This window comes from Pavona decussata, unplaced genomic scaffold (assembly GCF_977016875.1).
Source record: "Pavona decussata unplaced genomic scaffold, jaPavDecu1.1 SCAFFOLD_390, whole genome shotgun sequence".
NCBI lineage: Eukaryota > Metazoa > Cnidaria > Anthozoa > Scleractinia > Agariciidae > Pavona > Pavona decussata.
The window spans coordinates 350,081-370,610 of NW_028145762.1; the positions used below are offsets into that span (position 1 = coordinate 350,081).

Consider the following 20,530-nt stretch of genomic DNA (forward strand, 5'->3'; position numbering starts at 1 on the left):
AATTTTTGAATCTGAGAGGATGAAATTCCAAAAGTGTGACCGATGAAGTACTTTCCTGGCATAGCATTTTAATGTCAATGTTATAGAAGTGTGGCTACTCAATTGAAAGTTCGCGAGCTTAAGTTTCCTGCTGTTTAATGTGGTGTTCGATTGTGCACTCTCGTATGCCATGGTTTCACAGTTCAGCTTAGGGAAGAAGATTTAATAGTTTTCGTCTTTGTTATTGTAAACTATTTAACCACGTTTTTAATTAAATTCTTTACTTAGAATTGTTAGAGGATGACTTAAAGTTGCTGAAGGAATTTAACCCAAGGATAAAGCGAGAAGGTTGGTAAAAAATTACACATTTTTTCAAGATTGACAATAAAGCGCTTAAAAATTGTGCAAAACTCAAACTGCCATTAGTCACCCTCATTAACAAGGTGTTCTGCAAGCTGCTTCCTTCACAAACCTTTAAAAACTTCTAATTTAAATCAGTTGTCAACTTTACGCTGGATCAAAGTTGACGCACTTTAAATTTCATTGTTTCAATGTAAGTGTAGGTTTTAATTTCTGTGCCATAGAAATTCTTGGCTGAGTAGCAAGTTTTTAAAACCTTAAATTCAATTGATTTTCTCATATATTCTGACAGCAAAATGCTGTTCCATCTTGCAATCTTCAAATAATGTTTTTCCAAGGCATTTAAGTAACTTGCTTTTGCAATATGACCTGATATTTGCTAATTTTGTTTTTGCGTCGCAGTATATCATGTGACGTACTTTGACCAAACGCAGAGAAGCAGAAATATTTGATGGATTGTAAATACTTTCAGTCTGTATAAACAGAGAAGGAACAAATTTGGACACTTTTTTTTATCAGAATTCAAAGGTTCAGGGAACAATATATTTGGAAGTAATGTAGCCTTTTTTTTCTTTTTTCCCCATTTAGCTTGTGAGGATAAAGTCGAGTACTGTGATATATACAAGAGTTACTGCGAGGATGACGATTATAAAGATTACCTTAAGGAAAATTGCCAGCAGACTTGTGGATTCTGCGGTAAGGCCTTGCCCTTCTTAAGCGAATGCATGCTTTAAAATCAACTTGGGTGCTCTCTTTCGCCCCCAGATAGGGTAAATGCGTTATGCGTTACAATCTTGGACAAAAGTAGTTGAGAAAAGGTGAATTTGTGCGCGTAGATTTCAATCTGTCTTAAAGAAAGGAACGCTAGGAGAGTAGTAAACCTTGACTCCCCCTTCCCCCTCTCCCTCACTCAGATCTAGTGTTGCTTTGAGGGTAAGTCGATTACTCAGAATAGTAGAGGGGAGGCTGAATTGTTGATGTATCAATGTAGCTGTGAATTGAAAGGCCTACATAAAGTTTCTCAGAAGTTTTGTCAAAGATTGTAGCACGGTAAGTAGCACTTTTTCAGGGAAACGAAAATATGCAAACGGCAACTTTGCAGTCCACATAAAAAATGACCCAGTCGTGAGAAAACCGATTAACCAAGCTATCATGTCAAACTTCAATGATGTACACCTCTCATGACCAAAACGAACACAGTCACTTAGAAATACGTAACTTCTCTTTTTGTAAGAAATCTAAGAGAAAATAACCTGTGTAACGTTGAATAGTAGCCAGGTTCTAGAGTCAACTTTACAACTGATATTATTATTTTTATTTTTGCGATCCAGTTGAAGAATGTTGGGACAGCTTGGGAAACTGCGGCCAATACATGGCTTACTGTGACGACCCAAACTACGAAGCTTCAATGAGATATCACTGTTCGGAAACTTGCGGCTTCTGTAAAGGTAATATGGGTAGCAGTATAGCCTTAAACATTACCCAACAGCACTGCTCACCACACCCTTCTGGTCACTTGCTCCCCACTCCTCGTGCTCACCCCCAGGTGATTCCTCGTTGTAATTAACTTTAGCCTAAAAATTAGCAATCCCTTTCTGGAATGAATGAATTTTGGTTGGAGTGGAAGAGCTATATACAAGCACGATATGAATGCAACAAAACTGGGGGGCGACCTGCACCGTTTGCAACATCTTACATGGTTGGTCAAGCGGACAAAAGAACGAACAACAGAACAATGCTCCCAACCCTAAAAAACCATTTAGTTGTAGGTTATCAGAGTCCAGTGCTGAAAGAGCTTTTGAAAGCGGTTCAGGTCTACTGCAAGACTGGAGCAAGCAAGCGAAAAATAAAACCGGAAACGACTCCCCGCTAGCTCTTTGGCTGCTCGTTCGCAGCAGGCGTTGGTTCCTTCACTCTCCTACTTGAAAATACATCCTCTATTGACCTAGATTTATACTTGGTTCTCACTGCAAATTCAATTTTTGCTCATTCTATGGGCCTTGCCTAAAGCATACGGTCAATATTTTCCCAGAAGTTATTGCACACTAGAACATTAAGAGATAAGCCATCCTTGACATCTTTAGTCTTTCTATTTACCAAATTTATTCCTTTCCATTTGCAATTGTTCCAAGAAATGAATAACATGCCGTGTAAGTTTCATACGATAGTCACGTTTGTTTTTATATCTTTAGTCTCACTTTATTCTCATACCTTTTCGCACGTTAACATAGTTGACAATACTAGTTTTCCGTCAGCAGTTTATTATTACGTTTGAATTATTTTTAGTTCCCACGCCTCCCCAGCCTCCAATGATGATTCCTCGAACCGAGCAACCAATTGATCAAGGTGAGTGTAACATTCCGTGAGTTTAACATGACGTGAGTTTGACGCAGATATTGGAAATTAAAACGATACGCAATGCAAAATGACACACACAGTGTCACAGTTCTTTTTGTCTTCACGTCAATTACATACACTTTTGTTTTCTGATTTGTTAATTATTTCAATTTAAACAATTGTTCAAGTTAATCACAGATTTCTTGCTTTTAATGAAGGTTAAGCACAGAGGACCCACAAAAGTTGAGAAATAAAATTAAATTATCAGCTTACGCTTTTTGCTTCTTGTGGTTTTCTTTTCTGTGCATTTGCATCCAATAATAGATACACGTTAGCACTGTTTAATTTATAGCACTGTCTAAGTTTATTCATGTTTGTAATAATCATTAAGTTACGCAGCCCGCCTCGATTAACTCTGCTATGTGCGGGCTATGTATTCCTGTAAAATATATAAATATATTAAATAAGTTGTTGTTGTTGTTGTTGTTGTACTGTTGTCGTGTGCTGAACTGTTTTTTTTACGGGGGCAGATTCAGGGTGCTTTGCTAAATCTATTATATATAACTGTTTATGTTTACTTGAAAAGTTAGTACACGGATGTCAACAGTGCAAAACAATTCTGACCATTGGTGCCAATACAAAACTGGTCAACTTTACCAAGAAACTGAAAACAGCGAGCCGTACTACTGATATAGGGTAAAGAGGTCACGTGGTCATTTATGCTTTTGCCGTAAAGGTAATTCTAAATTACGAAACTTTGGGATGCAGGGGACCAAACGGCGCAAAATAAACTGTTCTGAATACATTTCTTTGCCGGACCTCTTGTGGTAGAAGTGCACGCAGACGGCGGCTTTATGTGCGGCAAAGGGCTTATTTATTTGGCCCTGAAGAAGACTAGTTGTACTAGTTGAAATATTGGCCCAAATAGATAAGCCCTTTGCCGTAGTATCAGCCCTGCAATCAGTTTGGTTTAATTCTAAATCTCTCTATACTTTATTGTTTTCAACAGGTAATATCGAGTGTGGAACTAAAGCTGTAGGCACCAGAATCGTTGGAGGCACAATTGCTAAACCTGGAGCTTGGCCATGGCAAGTGACTATGGACAACTTGAAGCAAGCCGACCAACCGCATTGGTGCGGAGGCTCAATTGTGAGCCCACAGTGGATTGTATCAGCGGCTCACTGTTTTTCTTCTGGTTCCGGTCCTAAGGATTATGCTATTACTGCAGGTAAACTATGTATTGCAATTGCGCAAGTTGCCGCGCAGCCCTTGTTTCAAGAGAGAACGAATTATTTGGTGAAAATAGTAGCAAGGATCCGTACAGGCGTACTAGCTAGCGATCATTAATTTTTTACTGAATTTCTGCCGTGGGTCGAATTTAAATAGCCACTGAGCTTATGCGCCTGTGCCCTTTGGAGGGAGGTAATGCTATACCCTATTTATCTGAATAAACGTCCCAGGTCTCCGATCATTACCGGGCTTTAAATTGATATTTATTCGCAGGTATTCATGAACAATCATCTTCCGTTTAAAAACTCATTTTCAAGAGTAAAAGTTATTCGTTCTCGCCTTTTATTTTAACACTTCCTCAGTTCAGCTCAGTTTTTGCACAGGTGTTTATTGGAGAAAATACGATGTGTTGTTTTTGTTTATTTTTGCACAACTTACAACCGTTATTTTCTTGTTTCAATAATTTTGCTACCCGACATCAAAATTAGACCACTTTTAGACGTTTAGTATGAGTGACCCGTTGAAGTCCTTCGTGTAGTAGTGAACGATAGTCACTCCAAGAAAATTCGTCTTCATCATCTAATGGCCGACTATTGTTACAGGTGAACATGACTTAAATGGAAGAGAAGGCTACGAACAGACAATTCCCATTGAGAAAATCATAGTGCACCCGGAATACAACGCTTGGAAAAACCATGACTACGATCTGGCGCTTATTAAGCTCCAGTCTCCCCTCGTCTTTAACAATCGCGTGAGGCCTGTGTGCTTACCCAAGTTCGACTTCGACGTGGATACCAAATGTTACGTCACAGGGTGGGGACACACGTCTGAATCAGGGGACATTCCACAGGTGAGGAGTCTAAAAAGGCTGTAGCTATTTGCGAGGCAAACAAGCCACTACTTATGTAATTTTTTTGAAAATAAACATGTATTGATTGATTGATTCACCGATAGATTGATCGATCGGCCGATCGATTGATTGATTGATCAATCGATCGATCGATCGATTGATTGATCGATTGATCGGTTGATTGATCGATCGATCGATCGATCGATTGATCGATTTATTGATTGATTGATCGATTGACTGATCGATTGATCGATTAATCGATCGATCGATTGATTGATTGAAAAAACAAACAAACAAACAAACAAATAAACAAACTAAACAAAAACGCACTTAGTAAACTAGTTGGAAACCAATTTGAGAGAGCCTAAAGTTTGGAGAGTCAACTGTCCATTTATATTCATTTGGTAGGTGCCCTACGCTGTTTTCTTCAGTTATCAACAGCCTACATTAAACCATAATGACACTTACAAAAGTTTATATTCAGGGCTTGTGCAACGCATAGAGAATATTTCAGCTAGCAAAACTACTCTTCTATTCTTCCCATGAATTCGAAGGGGATTTTTTCTGCTAGTAAGTTGAAATATTCTTTATCTGCTGTACTAACTTTGCATTTAACGTTCTTGTCTCCACATTGAGTGATGTCTAGTACAGTCCTCGCTTTGATTATTCCTGTTTTACAGTGATCCAGATAAGATAAGCTGTCACGGTTTATTCGGCTGCGTCACAACGTACCCACCCACGGAGACCCGAGGGTAGCTAGAGGGGGCGAGGAGAAAGTCGAACCGGGGGAGGAGAGGGGGATTAAATTCGCCCAAGAAAACTCGCTAATTTTAATCCACCCGTTTCGACCACGATACCTGCTCCCAAGTCTCCGAAGATGCAACGTTTCCGTCATGGAATCTCTTCTTTCACAATGAAAAAATAAATACATCGCTTTATTCAGGTGTCAGTGTATTTAACACAGAGCACTAATTTGTGACACTTTCCAGATCAAATTCAAATTTAGAAGTGTTAGTTCTGGAGTCACTGTAGTGGAAGATTGAATAATATTATGGGTGTAAAAGTCACTTGGGTGCCAACACGCGAATCCCTACGCCCTCCCACATTAAGCATAGTCTCTTATGTTAAATTTACAGCTTCTACAACAAGCCAAAATACCATTGATATCACGTGACACCTGTCAAGAGGCCTACGGCGACTTGGGCTACACCATCAGCTCACGCATGCGCTGTGCAGGATATGCTAAAGGGGGGATTGACGCATGCCAAGGAGACAGTGGAGGACCGATGGTCTGCTCTAAGAATGACAAGTGGTACTTGATGGGAGCGGTCAGCTGGGGAATCGGATGCGCGCGCAAAGGACGATACGGAGTGTACGCTGATATGCTGGATCTGAAGTACTGGGTCCAGGAGACTATCAACAATGAAAATTAACACAAGAGAAGTCTGAAAAGAATAAAGAATCAATAGTCATCGTGAAAACATCCTCGGTTGTTGTGTAATGTTTCTGTGGTAATAGACTTCTAGAGGGGTCCAAACAATTTAACTGTTCCGGATCGGAGGCTTGAAGCAATCCCGTTAATTCTTAGGCGCTCAATTGTTCTTGTACAGCAGCCGGCCCAGTTGTTCAAAGCCCGATTAAGCTAATCCTGGATTAATGTGAGCTTTGATTCGAGTTTAATTACTAATCGGTAAAGATTCTTCAAAAATATTTTTGGCCGTCAGTTTTGACTTTGACTTTTCTTTACATTTAGCTTGAAATTAGGCTTTAAAACCACTTTTAAAGATTAACTTTTAATCGTAGGTTAGCGTTAATCGCCTTTCGAACAACCCAGCCCAAACACAGGGTCTCGAAATAATAACAGTCCTTCAAAGGTCTTTTTAGGGGTTATTTTCGGGCCTGGGAGAGTGGGTGGAATGTTTCGGAGTAGGCGAGCTTATTATTGGAGGGAATCGTGTGTTTCAAAATCCATTGGGTTTAACAACAGCGTGAAACAATAATCTAACAAATTAAAACAGTGAAACCCGTGAGGACTGATCCGTCGGGGAAATTCCCTCCCTTTAACCTCAACTATTGAATTAAATCTAAGTTCATCATATATTACAATACAATGCAACCCAAAGCAATAAAATACAGTACAGTACAATGCAATACGATACGATACAATACAATACAATACAATACAATACAATACAATACAGTAAAAACCCGCATATAAGAACCAAGTGGTATAAGAACCTACAGGCTGAAATTTGGCGTTTAAATACCCAAAACTATAAGAACCTGTTCAGCTTGGCAAAAAAAAAAAAGGTTCTTATACAAATACAACCACTCCAATTTTGATGGTCAAAATTCTGGATTTTAATTGTGTGAGAAAGTTCTGACAAAAAGTTATTGTGTACCAAACAAGGCATTTTGTATTAGTAGTACAATATTTCTGCCAATTCAGTTACACTACGACAACCTCTGAAAGATAAGAACCTATTAAGAACCTAATCAGCCTGAATTGTGAAAACTACCCTAAAATATAAGAACCTGTTCAGGCTAACCTCGAAAATTCTAGGTTCGTATATGCTTGTTTTTACTGTACGATACGATACGATATGATACGATACGATACGAAACAATACAATAACATACCATCCGATCCCATCCAATACGATATGAACCTGATATAAATTAAAATACGGTATGTTATATTATAGTGCAATTTATAGGCTTCTATTCTCGAGCGATTCGCTAACAGACATATTAAGACAAATGATTGGTTTTATCAACACAGTCGATAAGGTAGGGCACCGCAATTCGAATGCTCGAATCAATCAGCACTCGAATCTCTTTACAGTGGCCAAATAACGTTATCAACTCTAGCCTCTTCCAGGCGTTCAGTTAGTTGGGGCGCAGCGCGAAAAACGGCGTGCGAAAAAATAAAGAAAGAGCGCGCGAGGGGAACGCCGTTTTTCGCGCTGCGCCCCAACTAACTGAACCCCTGAAAGAGGCTATATCAACTCCGATGTTAAAACCAATTGACTTGTTTCCAGTCCCCATCGACACAGCACCACACTTACCCGCTCGGCTGCCGGAGAACGCTTCGCTCGAACTGCATCACGGAGTTAAGCCATCGCGTTGTCAGAGTACTTGAGCAAGACGACAGGCCGTTCAGGAAGAGTTGTTAAAAGGCTAGATTAGCTGAAGGATAAATAATGAGAATTTGGGTACTCGGTTTTGGGGGAACTTTGTACATTGGACTTCATGTCTGAAATCTTGGAACTTTGGACAATTAGTTAAATTGTTTCCCACCATCTTATATTACTTCAAGTTTCTTTTCTTTTCTTTTTTGTTTGTTTTAGAGGGAAAGGGATATAACAATAGACATTGATGGAAGCTATCCTCGTTACAATATTGAGCATACGCAACTGAGAAACTTGTGTTTGATCAGTTGGCGCTTGACTGACTAACCACGTGATGTGTTTCGTCCAATGAAAGCACACGGAAACTGATCGCTTGGCCTTGAATAAATCTGGCACTTTTAGCTACAGACGCACTCTCAGTGACAATAACACCAGAGTCAATAATTGTGCGATAATTTACCGAGATAATTGTATAATTCTCAGCAGATTTTCAATCGGCTTCATACCCAGCTCTCAACGACCCCTGCTCCAATACGAGGCTGAATTTTCAAAGAAGGCGGAAAGTCACTGTTCCTCTCTTCCCTAGATAATAAAACCGAAATATATGTGCCGTCTTTTGAAAGCCGTTCTCGGTCTCCAACCTCGTCCCTAGTTCAGGTGGATAAAATTATTAGTTGGAGTACATTTTATTTTGAATTTCAAGCTGGGAAAAGTTTCCGCTCTTTGAACAACAGCGCTAGGTTCCAAGCCCCCATAGACAAGCTCGGTTACTTCGCTGAACGCGCCGGAGCTAGTCGATCTCGTGGCAATTCGCCTACCCAAAGCCGGAAAATGTGGACAGTTAAAAGACTAAGAACAAACAGCTATGGCATTTTTTCGCGTAATTTGTTGTCGTTACAGCGAGCAAATTTCGGTAACGAGAAGACAGAACGTGTTATGGCGATCAGGCGGGAAGACATTAACGTCTGGGAAAGACGAGCTCCGATCGGCCCTTCACATGTCGCAGAGCTCGTGAACAAGGGGATCAGAGTTCTTGTTCAGCCGTCTACAAGACGGGCATACACCATGGACGAATACGAACGAGCTGGAGCCGTTATTACGGAAGACTTATCCCCTGCGAGTTTGATCATTGGTGTGAAAGCTGTTCCCATTGATCTTCTTATTCCGAACAAGACGTACGCGTTTTTCTCACACACAATCAAGGCACAGGAAGCCAATATGCCGCTTTTGGATGCTATGCTGGAAAAGGTGACTTGACTTTTTATTGCCTTAAATAACGATACAGTCGAGAGATCGCTTGCTGTGCATTAACTTACGAGGAAGTTCACGATCGAGCGATGCCGTAGAGCGTAATATAAGCACGAGGGACGTGTAATTTTATAGGGCGATTTCGGTGATCGGTGCGAGTCATATAATGGCATTCTTACTTCTATAGTTCCGTATTTGTTACTGTTATAACTTGTGTTTTAGTATAAAATGTTTCTATATGAAGATGTAAAACGATTTATCCCGTCGAAAGTTTAATTCCGTCGGGCATGTGGGAGAGCATAGCTTACCGCCGTTTAGTAATATATGAGCAAAGCTGTAAAATTTGCGTAATTCATTGTCGCCTTGTATTGTTATGAAAATACATTTCACACTTTGCCTCAATACAATTATTTCTCTTTTTCATCTTTCAGAACATTCGAATAATCGACTATGAGAAAATGATAGACGCCAAAGGCCAAAGAGTTTGTGCATTCGGCAAGTTTGCCGGAGTTGGAGGTTGGTTCAGGAGTTTGTCAACATCGTAAAGCATTTAGGGGGTGTGTTCGGGGGTATGTCATAGGAGCGCTCGATCGGCGATCAAATTTCATTGTCTTCTATTCATTTTAAATTCCTCATGTCTGATTTTTATTATGATGAATATGTGTGAGGTGCACTATTATTTTCAAAAATGCATTTTATAATATTTTGAATTAAAGTTTACTTATGATTTTTCTCTGTAGGAATGATAAATATTCTCCATGGACTTGGATTAAGACTTCTAGCACTTGGTCATCATACACCTTTCATGGTATGTTTAGCAAACATTACACAGCTACGTACAGTATAGATATAATAGTCTTACACAGCTACGTACAGTATAAATATAATAGTCAAAACTGAGGGCAGACTAAGCCAATTATCTTTATATAACCCAGCAGTCAAAAATAAGGAAGTAAAGACAAATTGCAAAATGTGATAGTCTTAGACCCAGTTCAGATGTCGTACTTCACATGAGCTGAATCAAATTCGAATTTAGACCATCTCAAAGTAATTAATTCTGGCTGAATTGATTCAGACCCTCAACTTAATGCAGTCAAAATTAATTCACTGAAGCATACTATGACTGAACCTTTGAAAATTGCAGATTTGTAATAATAAATTTATTTATACATTTGATTCAGCTAATGTGAAGTATGGCGTCTGAATCAAAGCCAGTCCACAGCCGTTATTCCCTGCTGAGCTAGGCATGAAAAATGGCTGAGCTAATCCAAATTAGATCTGCCTTTCTGAATTAATTCAGATGCCGTACTTCACATGAACTTAATTCATTGAATTTGATTTGGCTCATGTGAAGTATGGCTTCTGATCTGCCGGGCCTTAATAAATCCCAAAAGAAATGTTCCCCCCCCCCCCCCCCCCCCACCACACCAAATAATAATAATGATGATGATGCTTTAAGTTTGGATTTAGCAATAACTTTGTGATAAAGAAATTAAATAAATATTTTTTTGAGATTCACTGTGTGTTTTTTTCCTGACCATATTGTTTCTGCATCACTATCCCTAAAGTAACCAAACTTTACAGCTGTACACTGTATAATTGATAAAATGATTTTTGTCGTAGCTGCTGCATGTTACTGAGAGATGTCCAAATACAACATGTCGATGCCTTGCAATAGCTGCCAACCTCTAACCTTTCACATTAATCCTTATTTATAAAATTTGACAGCACATGAATAAATTGTGATCTACACTCTGGTTATGTCATAGTACATACTTAGACAATTTATTCTGCATTTTGTTTATCTCATAGTATATGGGTGCAACTCATAACTACAAGAACAGTAGGGCAGCAAAGCTCGCCATCTATGAACTTGGGGAAGACATCAAGGCTGGAAAACTGCCAGCACATTTTGGACCTCTGTCATTTGTATTTACTGGTTCAGGAAATGTATCACAGGTAACTACATGTGTGCGCAGTGCTCCACGCTCCTTTTTTGTCCAAGGCGCTGCACTTTGGGACTTTGTTACTGTTAGAGTCTCAAAGTCAAAGTGTTAATATCATGGACTATTTAGAGTATGACACCTGTGCAGGCTGCAAATAAAAGTATATAATTTACAGCATGAAATTTCCCCCCAGTATGTGAAACATCATGGTGCACAAATCTTGACAAGAAAAGTCAAAGATGTTCTTACTACATAGACCTTAGTTTGTAAATTACATGTAAATCAATCAATCAATCAATCAATTATTGATACATAATATTTCTTCTTGGTGGCCATTATTTTCTTTTAACATTCACCAAAAGAGATAATGGTATATGGTTTTATCACAGGGTGCCCAGGAAATGTTCCAAGAACTTCCTCACATCTATGTTGAACCTCATGAATTAAAGAAAGCTATAGAGAGCACTGGTATGTCAGTTCTATAAAATGTATATTAAATACATACATTTAGAAACTGTTGGCTAATGATAGCTCACTGTTAATATTCATTCACTGTAGCTAGTGGTCAATGGCTTTGAATCCAATTCAAGTCCTGGTACTGCGCCAATATACACAGAATCATTGAATTTCTTTTAAGTTGACCTTGTTCAATTATCAGAGAGGGGTACTCAAGGTTGTATGTAAATTTAATTAATTTTTAATTTTGTTCCTTCATCCTAATTATGTCTGCAGACCATCGTAAAGTTATTGGTACAGTAGTGAGTCGTGAGGACTATCTTGTACCCAAAGCCGGTGGGCATTTTGATGCCGAAGAGTATGATGCCCATCCAGACCGATACAGATCTACATTTGCTGAAAAGGTATGCTACACACCTGTAGCAAATCAATCCTTGTTCTGTAAACCATCCCAGTAGTGAGAGTGATGTATTACTCAGAAAAAAATCCGAGTGCTCCTATCAGGAGTCAAACCTAAGACCTTCTGATAACTAGTTCGGATGCTCTACCACTGAGCTACAGAAGACTCGTGGGAGCTAAGGCCATTAAACTAGCTTCATGGGACCTAGTAGTATCATTAAAACAGTATACCAAATTTTCAATTCCAGTTCTGTTTGACTCCATGGATGCTCAAAGGAAAATATTCACAATCTTACCCAAGAGAAAGGAAGAAATTCGACTGGACATTGTCCAGTTGAATTAAGCTAGCTCAAATGAGAATTTATGGAAGCATTTTCAGGCTACAAGATGTTCCTTAATGTGTACAATACAGTTAACTTTAAACCTGCTAATCTGTCCTTTTTTTCGGGGGGGGGGGGGGGGGGGGTTGTAGAGTGATTGTAGAGCCTGTTGCTTGCGAGTTAAAACTCTGAAAATATCCTTGCAGGGAATTATTTAATTTTACAAGCTACATGATGCTTAAAGCGACAAAACAATACTATTATAATTAATTATTTCTTGTTAAGTACTGTACTTTAAGTCATGAGTCACCGTCAGGGTTATAATATCAGAGTTTGTTTGTCTACAGATTGCACCTTACATGAATGTCCTGATAAATGGCACTTACTGGGCCCCAAATGTTCCACGGCTGCTCACTTTTGATGATGCAAGGAATTTGCTGAAGCCGATGAAGAGGTCAAGTGCTTATGAAGGATGTCCGGGCCTCCCACACAGATTGCTGGCAATCTGCGACATCTCGGCCGACTGTGATGTAAGCACTGCTTTATGAAAAATCTACTTTACAGGGATGCTGTCAATTACATGCGCATGTAGTTTGTCAGATGCGTGATTGGAACAGGGTTTGTATGGGTCATGGAAAACCTGGAAAGTCATGGAATTTTAGAATTTCATTTTCCAGGCCTGGAAAGTCATGGGATTTAGGTGTGAGTCATGGAAAGTCATGGAAAATGATGTTTATTAAAAAGTACAAAATAAATAAATTTGGGGATTTTTGCAAAGAAAATAGTAAAACCATACCCAAAATGAAAGATGATTTCCAAGAAAATGGTCAAATTTAGGTCATGGAAAACTTGGAGAAGTCATGGAAAAGGTCATGGAAAGTCATGGAATTTCAAAAGCTCAAAAGAGTACGAACCCTGTTGGGAGTCAGGAGGGCTGATGGCTTAAGGCTTGGTTGGTTTCATCATTGTCATGTTATTTCCTTTCTTCCTTAATCTTCCCCATCTTCTTCCCTCTCTCCCTAATCAGGCTCTCCCCCTCCCCCTTCTGTCTTTGTCTCCCTCCCTTTCTCAATCTCTCCAACCCCCCCTCCTAACTCTTCCCTTTCAATCCCTTCCCCATTCTCGATCTATTAAATATCATTTCTCCCTCTTTTCCTTCCTTTCTCTATCTCCCTTTCCCCTCTCTACATGTCATATACATCCCTTTCTTTCTCCCATCATTTGTTTCTTCCTTTCTCCTTTTCTTGCCCTCCCCCATGTTCACTATCTCTTCCTCCCTCCCTTGCCCTCCCTTCCCTCTCCCCCTTCCTCTCCCTCCCCCTCCCCCTCCCCCTCCATCAACCCCTCTCTTCCCTTCTTCTGTTGCATCCTTCTTTCCTTTTTTCTTTTATATTGTTAAGTTCAATTTTGTTTATTTTATGTCATTGTAGGGCTCTTTGGAATTCATGACGGAGTGTACCACGATTGAATATCCATTCCATCTGCACAACATTAAGTCAGGCACCTCACAGATTGGGTAAACAAATATATTTAATTTTTTTATAATGATTCTTTGTAACAAATCAGTTGCAATTTAATCTGTATTTTTTTGCTGAACATTCTACTGATTGAGCACTTGCGCCTTATTATTAATTAAAAGCTCCGTTTATATTAGTTTCTGTTGTCTTCAATACTGAGTTGAAGACTCATTTCTGTGATTTTTCTTGTTACAGATAAATTCATTTTGTAGTGTTACCATTATTTAAATGCCATTGAAAGTAACTAGTAAATCCATAAGTATTAGAGAGTTTTAAAATACCCTTCAGTAAATTTGTTTGATTTTTTTGAGGGACCTGCATGGTTGGTTGCTTAATTAAGTAAATTATGTGATTGAATGCAATTTGAAGCTTGCCTGCATCTGCGTGAAATAAATTACCCCATTGTGCAATATTCTCAGAAGCCCTGACTTCAAGTTAGTGAAATATAAAATAAGCCTGATAGACTGTTATTTTAATTCACTTTAATCTCTGTTTTTCCCAGCATGGCAGGTGATGGAGTGTTAATTTGCTCCATAGACAATCTTCCTGCTCAGGTGCCAAGAGAAGCAACTGATTATTTTGGAAAACTGTTGGTGCCATGGCTTCAGGAAATGGTAAGTCAAGCTGCAAAATCAGATGCCTTTGTGCATGGCGGTAAATGCAGGAGTTTTGTTTGGGCTAGTATAGGTGACGTTTATTGAGGTGTAGTTGTTTGCTTTCATGTGTAGCTCTGTACTTTCACAAGAGCTAACATTAATATTGAATTTATTGAAAATTATTCAAATTCAATTTTAACAGCATATTAAAATTACAAATGTATGTACGTACAATATTGAGGCCTTATTATCAAAAGCACCAAAAGGAGTACATCATGCTTCCCATGTGGTCTCTGTGTAAAACAAAACCAGATGTGATCATAATTTGCAAGCACTAAATCTGATCCACCGACTGGATAGCTCAGTTGGTACTAGAGTACTGGACTACCCTGCGGGAAGTCATGGATTGAAACCCCAGCCGGACCAACACTCAGGGTTTTTAAATTAAGTAACTGAGGAGAAAGTGCTGTCTTTGTGATGACATCTGAAAATGGTTAGACTTTCTAGTCTTGGATAAGGCCGATAAACCGTAGGTCCTGTCTCACAACACTTATTCCTAATAATAATCTGTGGGACGTTAAAGAACCCTTGGCACTGCTCTAAAAGAGTAGGGCATGGAGTTCCTGGTGTCACGGTCTATCTGATTGGAGGGGTTGTTTATTGACCCTGAAAAGCCCCAAGGAAGAGTGGTCAATTACATATACACATACACACACATACATCCAGGGAATGGAGGACATATCATTTCAGAGAATATATTAAAAGTTAATATATATTATTATGTCCCAAGGGATTTTTTAATATTATTTTATGTTAAATATATATATTTTAAATAACATTTAGAAAAATCTTCTTTGACAGCCGTACCACCTGAACGTAAAATTTTTTAAATTGGTAATTTTGGTTTTGTGATCTTTAACAAAACCAAGTTTGTTTGAACGATTTACAAACTGCATGTTCATCTACTTAAATACTGATTTGCAGATTGATTCACATGCGACGGAACCATTTGAAGAGCAACATCACTTGTCAGACACAATTAGAAATGTAAGTGCTACATACAGCAGGTAACTTAATTTTTATATTGGCTCTTTGAACATTTCAGAGGACTTTGATGAAAGAGGGGCTTAAGTGATCGATTTGGCATTAAATCTATCAAATTGCTCATATTGAAACTTGTGCTGTTTCAGCTGGTATACTTTGGGGCAAAGTGAAGCATTTTTAGGTCTACATCGTCCCATACTGATATACACACCCAGAAAACTTCATATAAATGAACAGTACATTTGTCAGTGTTGTTCAGTGATGGGTTTTATCATTGATTGTAACTCTGTACCTTCTTTTTGATAGGCAATCATCACTTCTAATGGATCACTGACACCCAGCTACAAATACATAGCTGATTTGAGAAAAAGGTAAGCAGCGTGCCTTCAAAACCTTTAATAGACCATTTCCGAGTTGCTTTGAATCTCATTATGAAAGCGAGGCTAAGTGCAAAGTTTTTGTTGTGAAAATTAGTTTTCATTCATATGCAAACAAAACTAATTTTCATATGAAAAGTTTTGCACTTAGCCTCGCTTACATAGTGAGGTTCACAGCAACTCGGAAATGGCCTATTGTCTATATTCTGTGCAGCTGTAACACATGATCTACATTGGCTTTTAGACTTTTGAAGGCTTCCAAACATTGTCCATTGGACTCACTAAAAAGCTGACTGATGTCACACCCACAGACTGGATGGTTGGCTGGCTAGCTGACAGACTCACTGACTCACTGACTGGGTGGCTGGCTGGCTGGCTGGCTGACTGAATGACTGACTGACTGACTGACTGACTGACTGACTGACTGACTGATTGACTGGATGACTGACTGACTGACTGACTGACTGACTGGCTCACTAAGACTGACTGATTGACAGTCTGACTGACTGGCTGGCTGGCTGACTCGGACTGATGGACTAATTGATCGACTGACTGACTGACTGACTGACAGACTGACTGATTGACTAGATGACTGGATGACTGACTGACTGACTGACTGACTGACTGACTGACTGACTGACAGACTGGCTCACTAAGACTGACTGACTGATTGACTGGCTGACTGACTGACTGATTGTTTGATTGACTAACTGACCGACCGAACAGGTGAATGACTGACTGGCTGACTGGTTAATTTGATGCTTGCAATAAAATGCTTGAAAGTAGCCAAAATGTTATTTTAAATTTTCTAGTCAAGAAGAAGCTAAAGCAAGAGCGCTGGGACCAAATGTTTCAGTGCCAATCAAGCAAAGAGTCCTGTTACTAGGCTCTGGTTTCACGGTGGCACCATGCGTGGAATATCTGACCAGAGACAAGAGTGTGGCCGTCACAATTGGTGAGTATCATTCGATAGCTGTTAGGCATGGGCAACCAAACGTGAGGTGACCTGCATTGTGTGTAATGTCTTACATGGTTGGTCGATCGAGAGGACAAAAGAACGAACAATGTTCACAGCCCTAAAAAATCAATGCAGCTGCAGGTTACCAGGGTCCAGTGAAAATAGAGCTTTTGAAGGGCGAGTGTCTACTGCCAAACTCCCCCCCCCCCCCCCCCCCGCCATCAGTGGTCGCTTTGCGCACGTGATCTGATGGAAAAAAGTAGAACTGCTTCCAGTCTAAAAATTCCTTGAACTCCTCACAAATCATGTAGGTTTCGATTGCAATGAAAAAGGAGAGTTTTCTATAGGGAAATGACTTGTCTGAATTTCATCTAAAGCTTTTATAGCTTGACAAAATTGATCCCTTTTTTCTCGGATGGAATGAGCTGGGAATGAGTTTCAAACCCACGATTGCAAAACCATTGCGCTCCATGTGACGGTGTAACAATCATATTATTCGTTTCTCTCTCTCTCTCTCTTATACATTTCCCAAAATTTCATTTTGGCGCGTTTTGCTGCCTTCGATTGAATGAGACTTCACCAAATTTTAAAGATTGTTTTCATTTCGCCGAAGCGCTTGAATTACGCTTTTTGGGGTTTTTCCATAGTCTTTGATTCTTTTTTTCGCTGATTTTAAGTTTCGTTGGCTGTTCCTGTATTCCAAAAGGAACGTTCCTCTAGTATGGACTGTTCCTCGTTTTTGTGTTCCTATTGACTATAAGAGGACCAGATGTTTTACAAGGTAGGAACAAAACGTTCACTCTAGTGTAAAAGAGGAATATTTCGTTCCGAGTTCCCAATTGTAAATGGAACACATTGTTCTCAAATTGACAAATAAGGACTGTTTTGTTCCGAGTTGCTATCTGTAAATGGAACACATTGTTCCCAAATTGGTCATGTAAGACTTTTTTGTTCCGAGTTCCTATCTGTAAATTGAACACATTGTTCCCAAATTGGTCATTTAGGACTGTTTTGTTCCGAGTTCCTTTCTATTGATGGAACACATTGTTCCCAAATTGGTCATTTAGGACTGTTTTGTTCCGAGTTCCTATCTGTTAATGGAACACTTCGTTCCCAAATTGATAAATAAGAACTGTTTTGTTCCGAGTTCCTATCTATTGATGGAACACATTGTTCCGAAATTGATAAATAAGGACTGTTTTGTTCCGAGTTCCCAACTGTAAATGGAACATATTGTTCTCAAATTGATAACTTAGGACTGTTTTGTTCCGAGTTCCTATCTGTGCATGGAACACATTGTTTCGAAATTGATAAATAAGGACTGTTTTGTTCCGAGTTCCTATCTGTGCACGGAACACATTGTTCCCAAATTGATAAGTAAGGACTGTTTTGTTCCGAGTTCCTATCTGTTGATGGAACACATTGTTCCCAAATTGGTCATTTAGGGCTGTTTTGTTCCGAGTTCCTCTCTGTGAATAGAACATATTGTTCCCAAATTGGTCGTTTGAGAACAGATTTTGGACCATTTTTCTACGCATTCCCATTTTGTTCCCAAATTAAGGTTGCCTTTGGGAATGAGGCAAACAAGAAGGCGCGCTCAGACCTGCTTGGGCGAGTTTGGTGGCATGTCACTGTCATGAATTTTGCACAATAGTAATGAGGGCGGGCAAGTAAGGGCATGCTTTGGCAAATGCAAATATATATGCAGTTCCTTTGCTCGTCATCCGCTCCTCGGTTATGGTTCAGATTTAAAGGAGATCGTGTTGACTAGATGCGCTTAAAAGGCAAAATGAGCAAGAAGTATAAAGTCGATTGGTCGGATATCGATGGAGCGTCGCCCAAACCGAAACGGCTTCACTTGGAAAAAGATGAAACCAACAGCTTGTATCACTGCCCAATACAAGAGTGCGACCATGATGGATTTCAAAGTCAAAGAGGGTGCAGAAAACATGTTTATAACAAGCACAGTTGGTTCTTTTATTTTGATGAAAAGCCCAATTCGAAAGAAATCACAGATTCGCGAAATGTTCCGATGGTGAAACCAATTCAAGATCAAACAACTGAAACCACAAAGCATGCCGTAAAGATACTTCCTTCGTTTTCATTATCGTGTGACATTGCCGAGTTGTTCACAAAATGGTTGACTGGAAGTGGTGGCGGTTACAAGAAGGATCGCGCAGCGCAACAAATAGTTACAAGATGCTTTAAGTTTCTAAGATTTTGCTGTGAAGACGAGGAAGAGTTGACTTTTGACGTGGTGGACTTTAGTTTATGTTCTCCAAATTTGTTGTTCAAGTTTATCGACTACTTACAAGACGAATGCAAGCTCGGCCATGGTGGGCGTTTAGGCTACATAGACGCCATTTCTGAAATGATCGACTTCAGAAAACTTCATGGCGCATCAGAGGCAGTCTTTCAAAAGTTCTCTGCAACAGAGTTGTACCTCAAAAGAGCGCGAAAGACAGTTGCAAAGATGATGCGATTGCAGTGGACACAAGATTTAGACATTGAAACACTGGAAGCAAGAGGCCACTGGGCAACAATGGAGGAGCTGTTGGAGGTCGTGAAATTCCATCTGCCGCGCTACGAAAATACCGTGAAGATGTGTAAATCGAGTCCAGCTCAAGTTAACCCCTCGGACTTGACATTTGCCACGAAATTCGTAGCCATGTATCTGTTCATCAAAGTGAAGGGGTCACGTCCTATGACTTATCAATATTTGACGGTGGACATGATTGATGCAGCTAAGAAAAAGGGTGGATTCATTGATCAGAAAACGTTCAAGACTGCCGGAAAGTATGGATTTGATTGTTTGATTCTTTCCGACGCAAACATGCAAGTGCTCAATGGCTATATCTCGTACGTTAGACCTTTGCTTAAACCCAAGTGTGATTTCGTTCTCGTCAACAGAAATGGAGGCCAGCATGGTAAATTGGGCGAGATCATGAGCAAACTGGTGTTTGATGCAATTGGAAAGTACATCCATCCCACGCGTTATCGCCAAATTGTTGAAACGCAGAGCCTCAACCAGCTCACTAGCGAAGAGCAGAGGATTTTGTCGGAAGACCAAAAACACAGCTCTGCCGTTGCTAAAGTTCACTATCAAAAACAACGATCCCGAGAAGTTGCTTTGAAGGGTCACGAGTGCCTACAGAAACTACAAGGCGCCAAGGGGTCAGAAGTGGACGAGGACGTCAACGCAAGACTCGGCGATTCAACTTCCACCGCCGGGCCTTCTGTTGAACCAGTGGAAAATGTCAACACCTCCCCCAAAAAGGACGCCCTGCCTAAAAGAATCTTGCGCTCTCAGAGGAACATTCGTCATGTTTTGAAATTCACAGCAGAAGAGGACTATTTTCTACAGGAAGGAATAACTAAGCACGGATTTGGACAGTGGACAGCGATATTGAGAGATCTAGATTTCAGGTTTCAGGAGGGTAGAACTGCCGATTCTCTTAAGAAAAGGGCTGCCACGAAAATGCCGTTGAGCGAATAAAACAACAACAAAAACACTGCAAATGTAGTCAACGACGCAACCTTCATTTTAATTCTCTCTATGTCTCTCTTTTGTTTTTTTTTTTCAATGGCCATTTTCTATCACCATTCACAAACACACTGATCTATATAATGTAATAATAATTTTTTCAAGTCGACCTAGCTTAACCGTACATGTTCCAGTTCCAACCGTGTGTGTAATTACCCAAAAGCAAACTCTAGGTAATGTTGAACAAACTCGAGCATTCATTTTACATTTTCGCTGTGTTTCGGTGTTTCTCTATATC

At 39.7% G+C, this 20,530-nt stretch overlaps 3 protein-coding genes across 4 annotated transcripts in view; all 3 read left to right on the forward strand.

The window, feature by feature from the left end:
- The first annotated feature begins 160 nt into the window (after nt 1-160).
- Nucleotides 161-6,232, forward strand: LOC146451365 (trypsin-like). Of its 2 annotated transcripts, none has more exons than XM_085099211.1 (7): nt 161-327; nt 928-1,035; nt 1,671-1,787; nt 2,626-2,685; nt 3,686-3,904; nt 4,509-4,756; nt 5,893-6,232. In XM_085099211.1, the coding sequence occupies exons 3-7, from the start codon at nt 1,712-1,714 to the stop codon at nt 6,187-6,189; spliced, it is 900 nt and encodes a 299-aa protein (XP_084955337.1). In that variant the 5' UTR covers nt 161-327; nt 928-1,035; nt 1,671-1,711; the 3' UTR covers nt 6,190-6,232. The 2 variants fall into 2 exon arrangements, with proteins under 2 accessions (XP_084955337.1, XP_084955336.1); XM_085099210.1 differs by having other exon boundaries at nt 1,677-1,787.
- A 2,423-nt stretch (nt 6,233-8,655) lies between these two features.
- Nucleotides 8,656-20,530, forward strand: part of LOC146451366 (alpha-aminoadipic semialdehyde synthase, mitochondrial-like) — a 31,191-nt gene continuing 19,316 nt past the window's right edge. Inside the window, exons 1-12 of the mRNA XM_085099166.1 lie at nt 8,656-9,135; nt 9,567-9,651; nt 9,876-9,943; nt 10,948-11,094; nt 11,471-11,549; nt 11,814-11,941; nt 12,604-12,786; nt 13,687-13,772; nt 14,276-14,387; nt 15,354-15,416; nt 15,720-15,784; nt 16,603-16,745. Coding sequence (XP_084955292.1) covers nt 8,719-9,135; nt 9,567-9,651; nt 9,876-9,943; nt 10,948-11,094; nt 11,471-11,549; nt 11,814-11,941; nt 12,604-12,786; nt 13,687-13,772; nt 14,276-14,387; nt 15,354-15,416; nt 15,720-15,784; nt 16,603-16,745 — 1,576 coding nt within the window. The 5' untranslated portion in view covers nt 8,656-8,718. The remainder of the gene's footprint in view (nt 9,136-9,566; nt 9,652-9,875; nt 9,944-10,947; nt 11,095-11,470; nt 11,550-11,813; nt 11,942-12,603; nt 12,787-13,686; nt 13,773-14,275; nt 14,388-15,353; nt 15,417-15,719; nt 15,785-16,602; nt 16,746-20,530) is intronic.
- On the forward strand, nt 17,724-20,490 carry LOC146451367 (uncharacterized). Its single transcript, XM_085099170.1, has one exon. It carries the CDS (start codon nt 18,520-18,522, stop codon nt 20,242-20,244), a length of 1,725 nt encoding a protein of 574 aa, XP_084955296.1. The 5' UTR covers nt 17,724-18,519; the 3' UTR covers nt 20,245-20,490.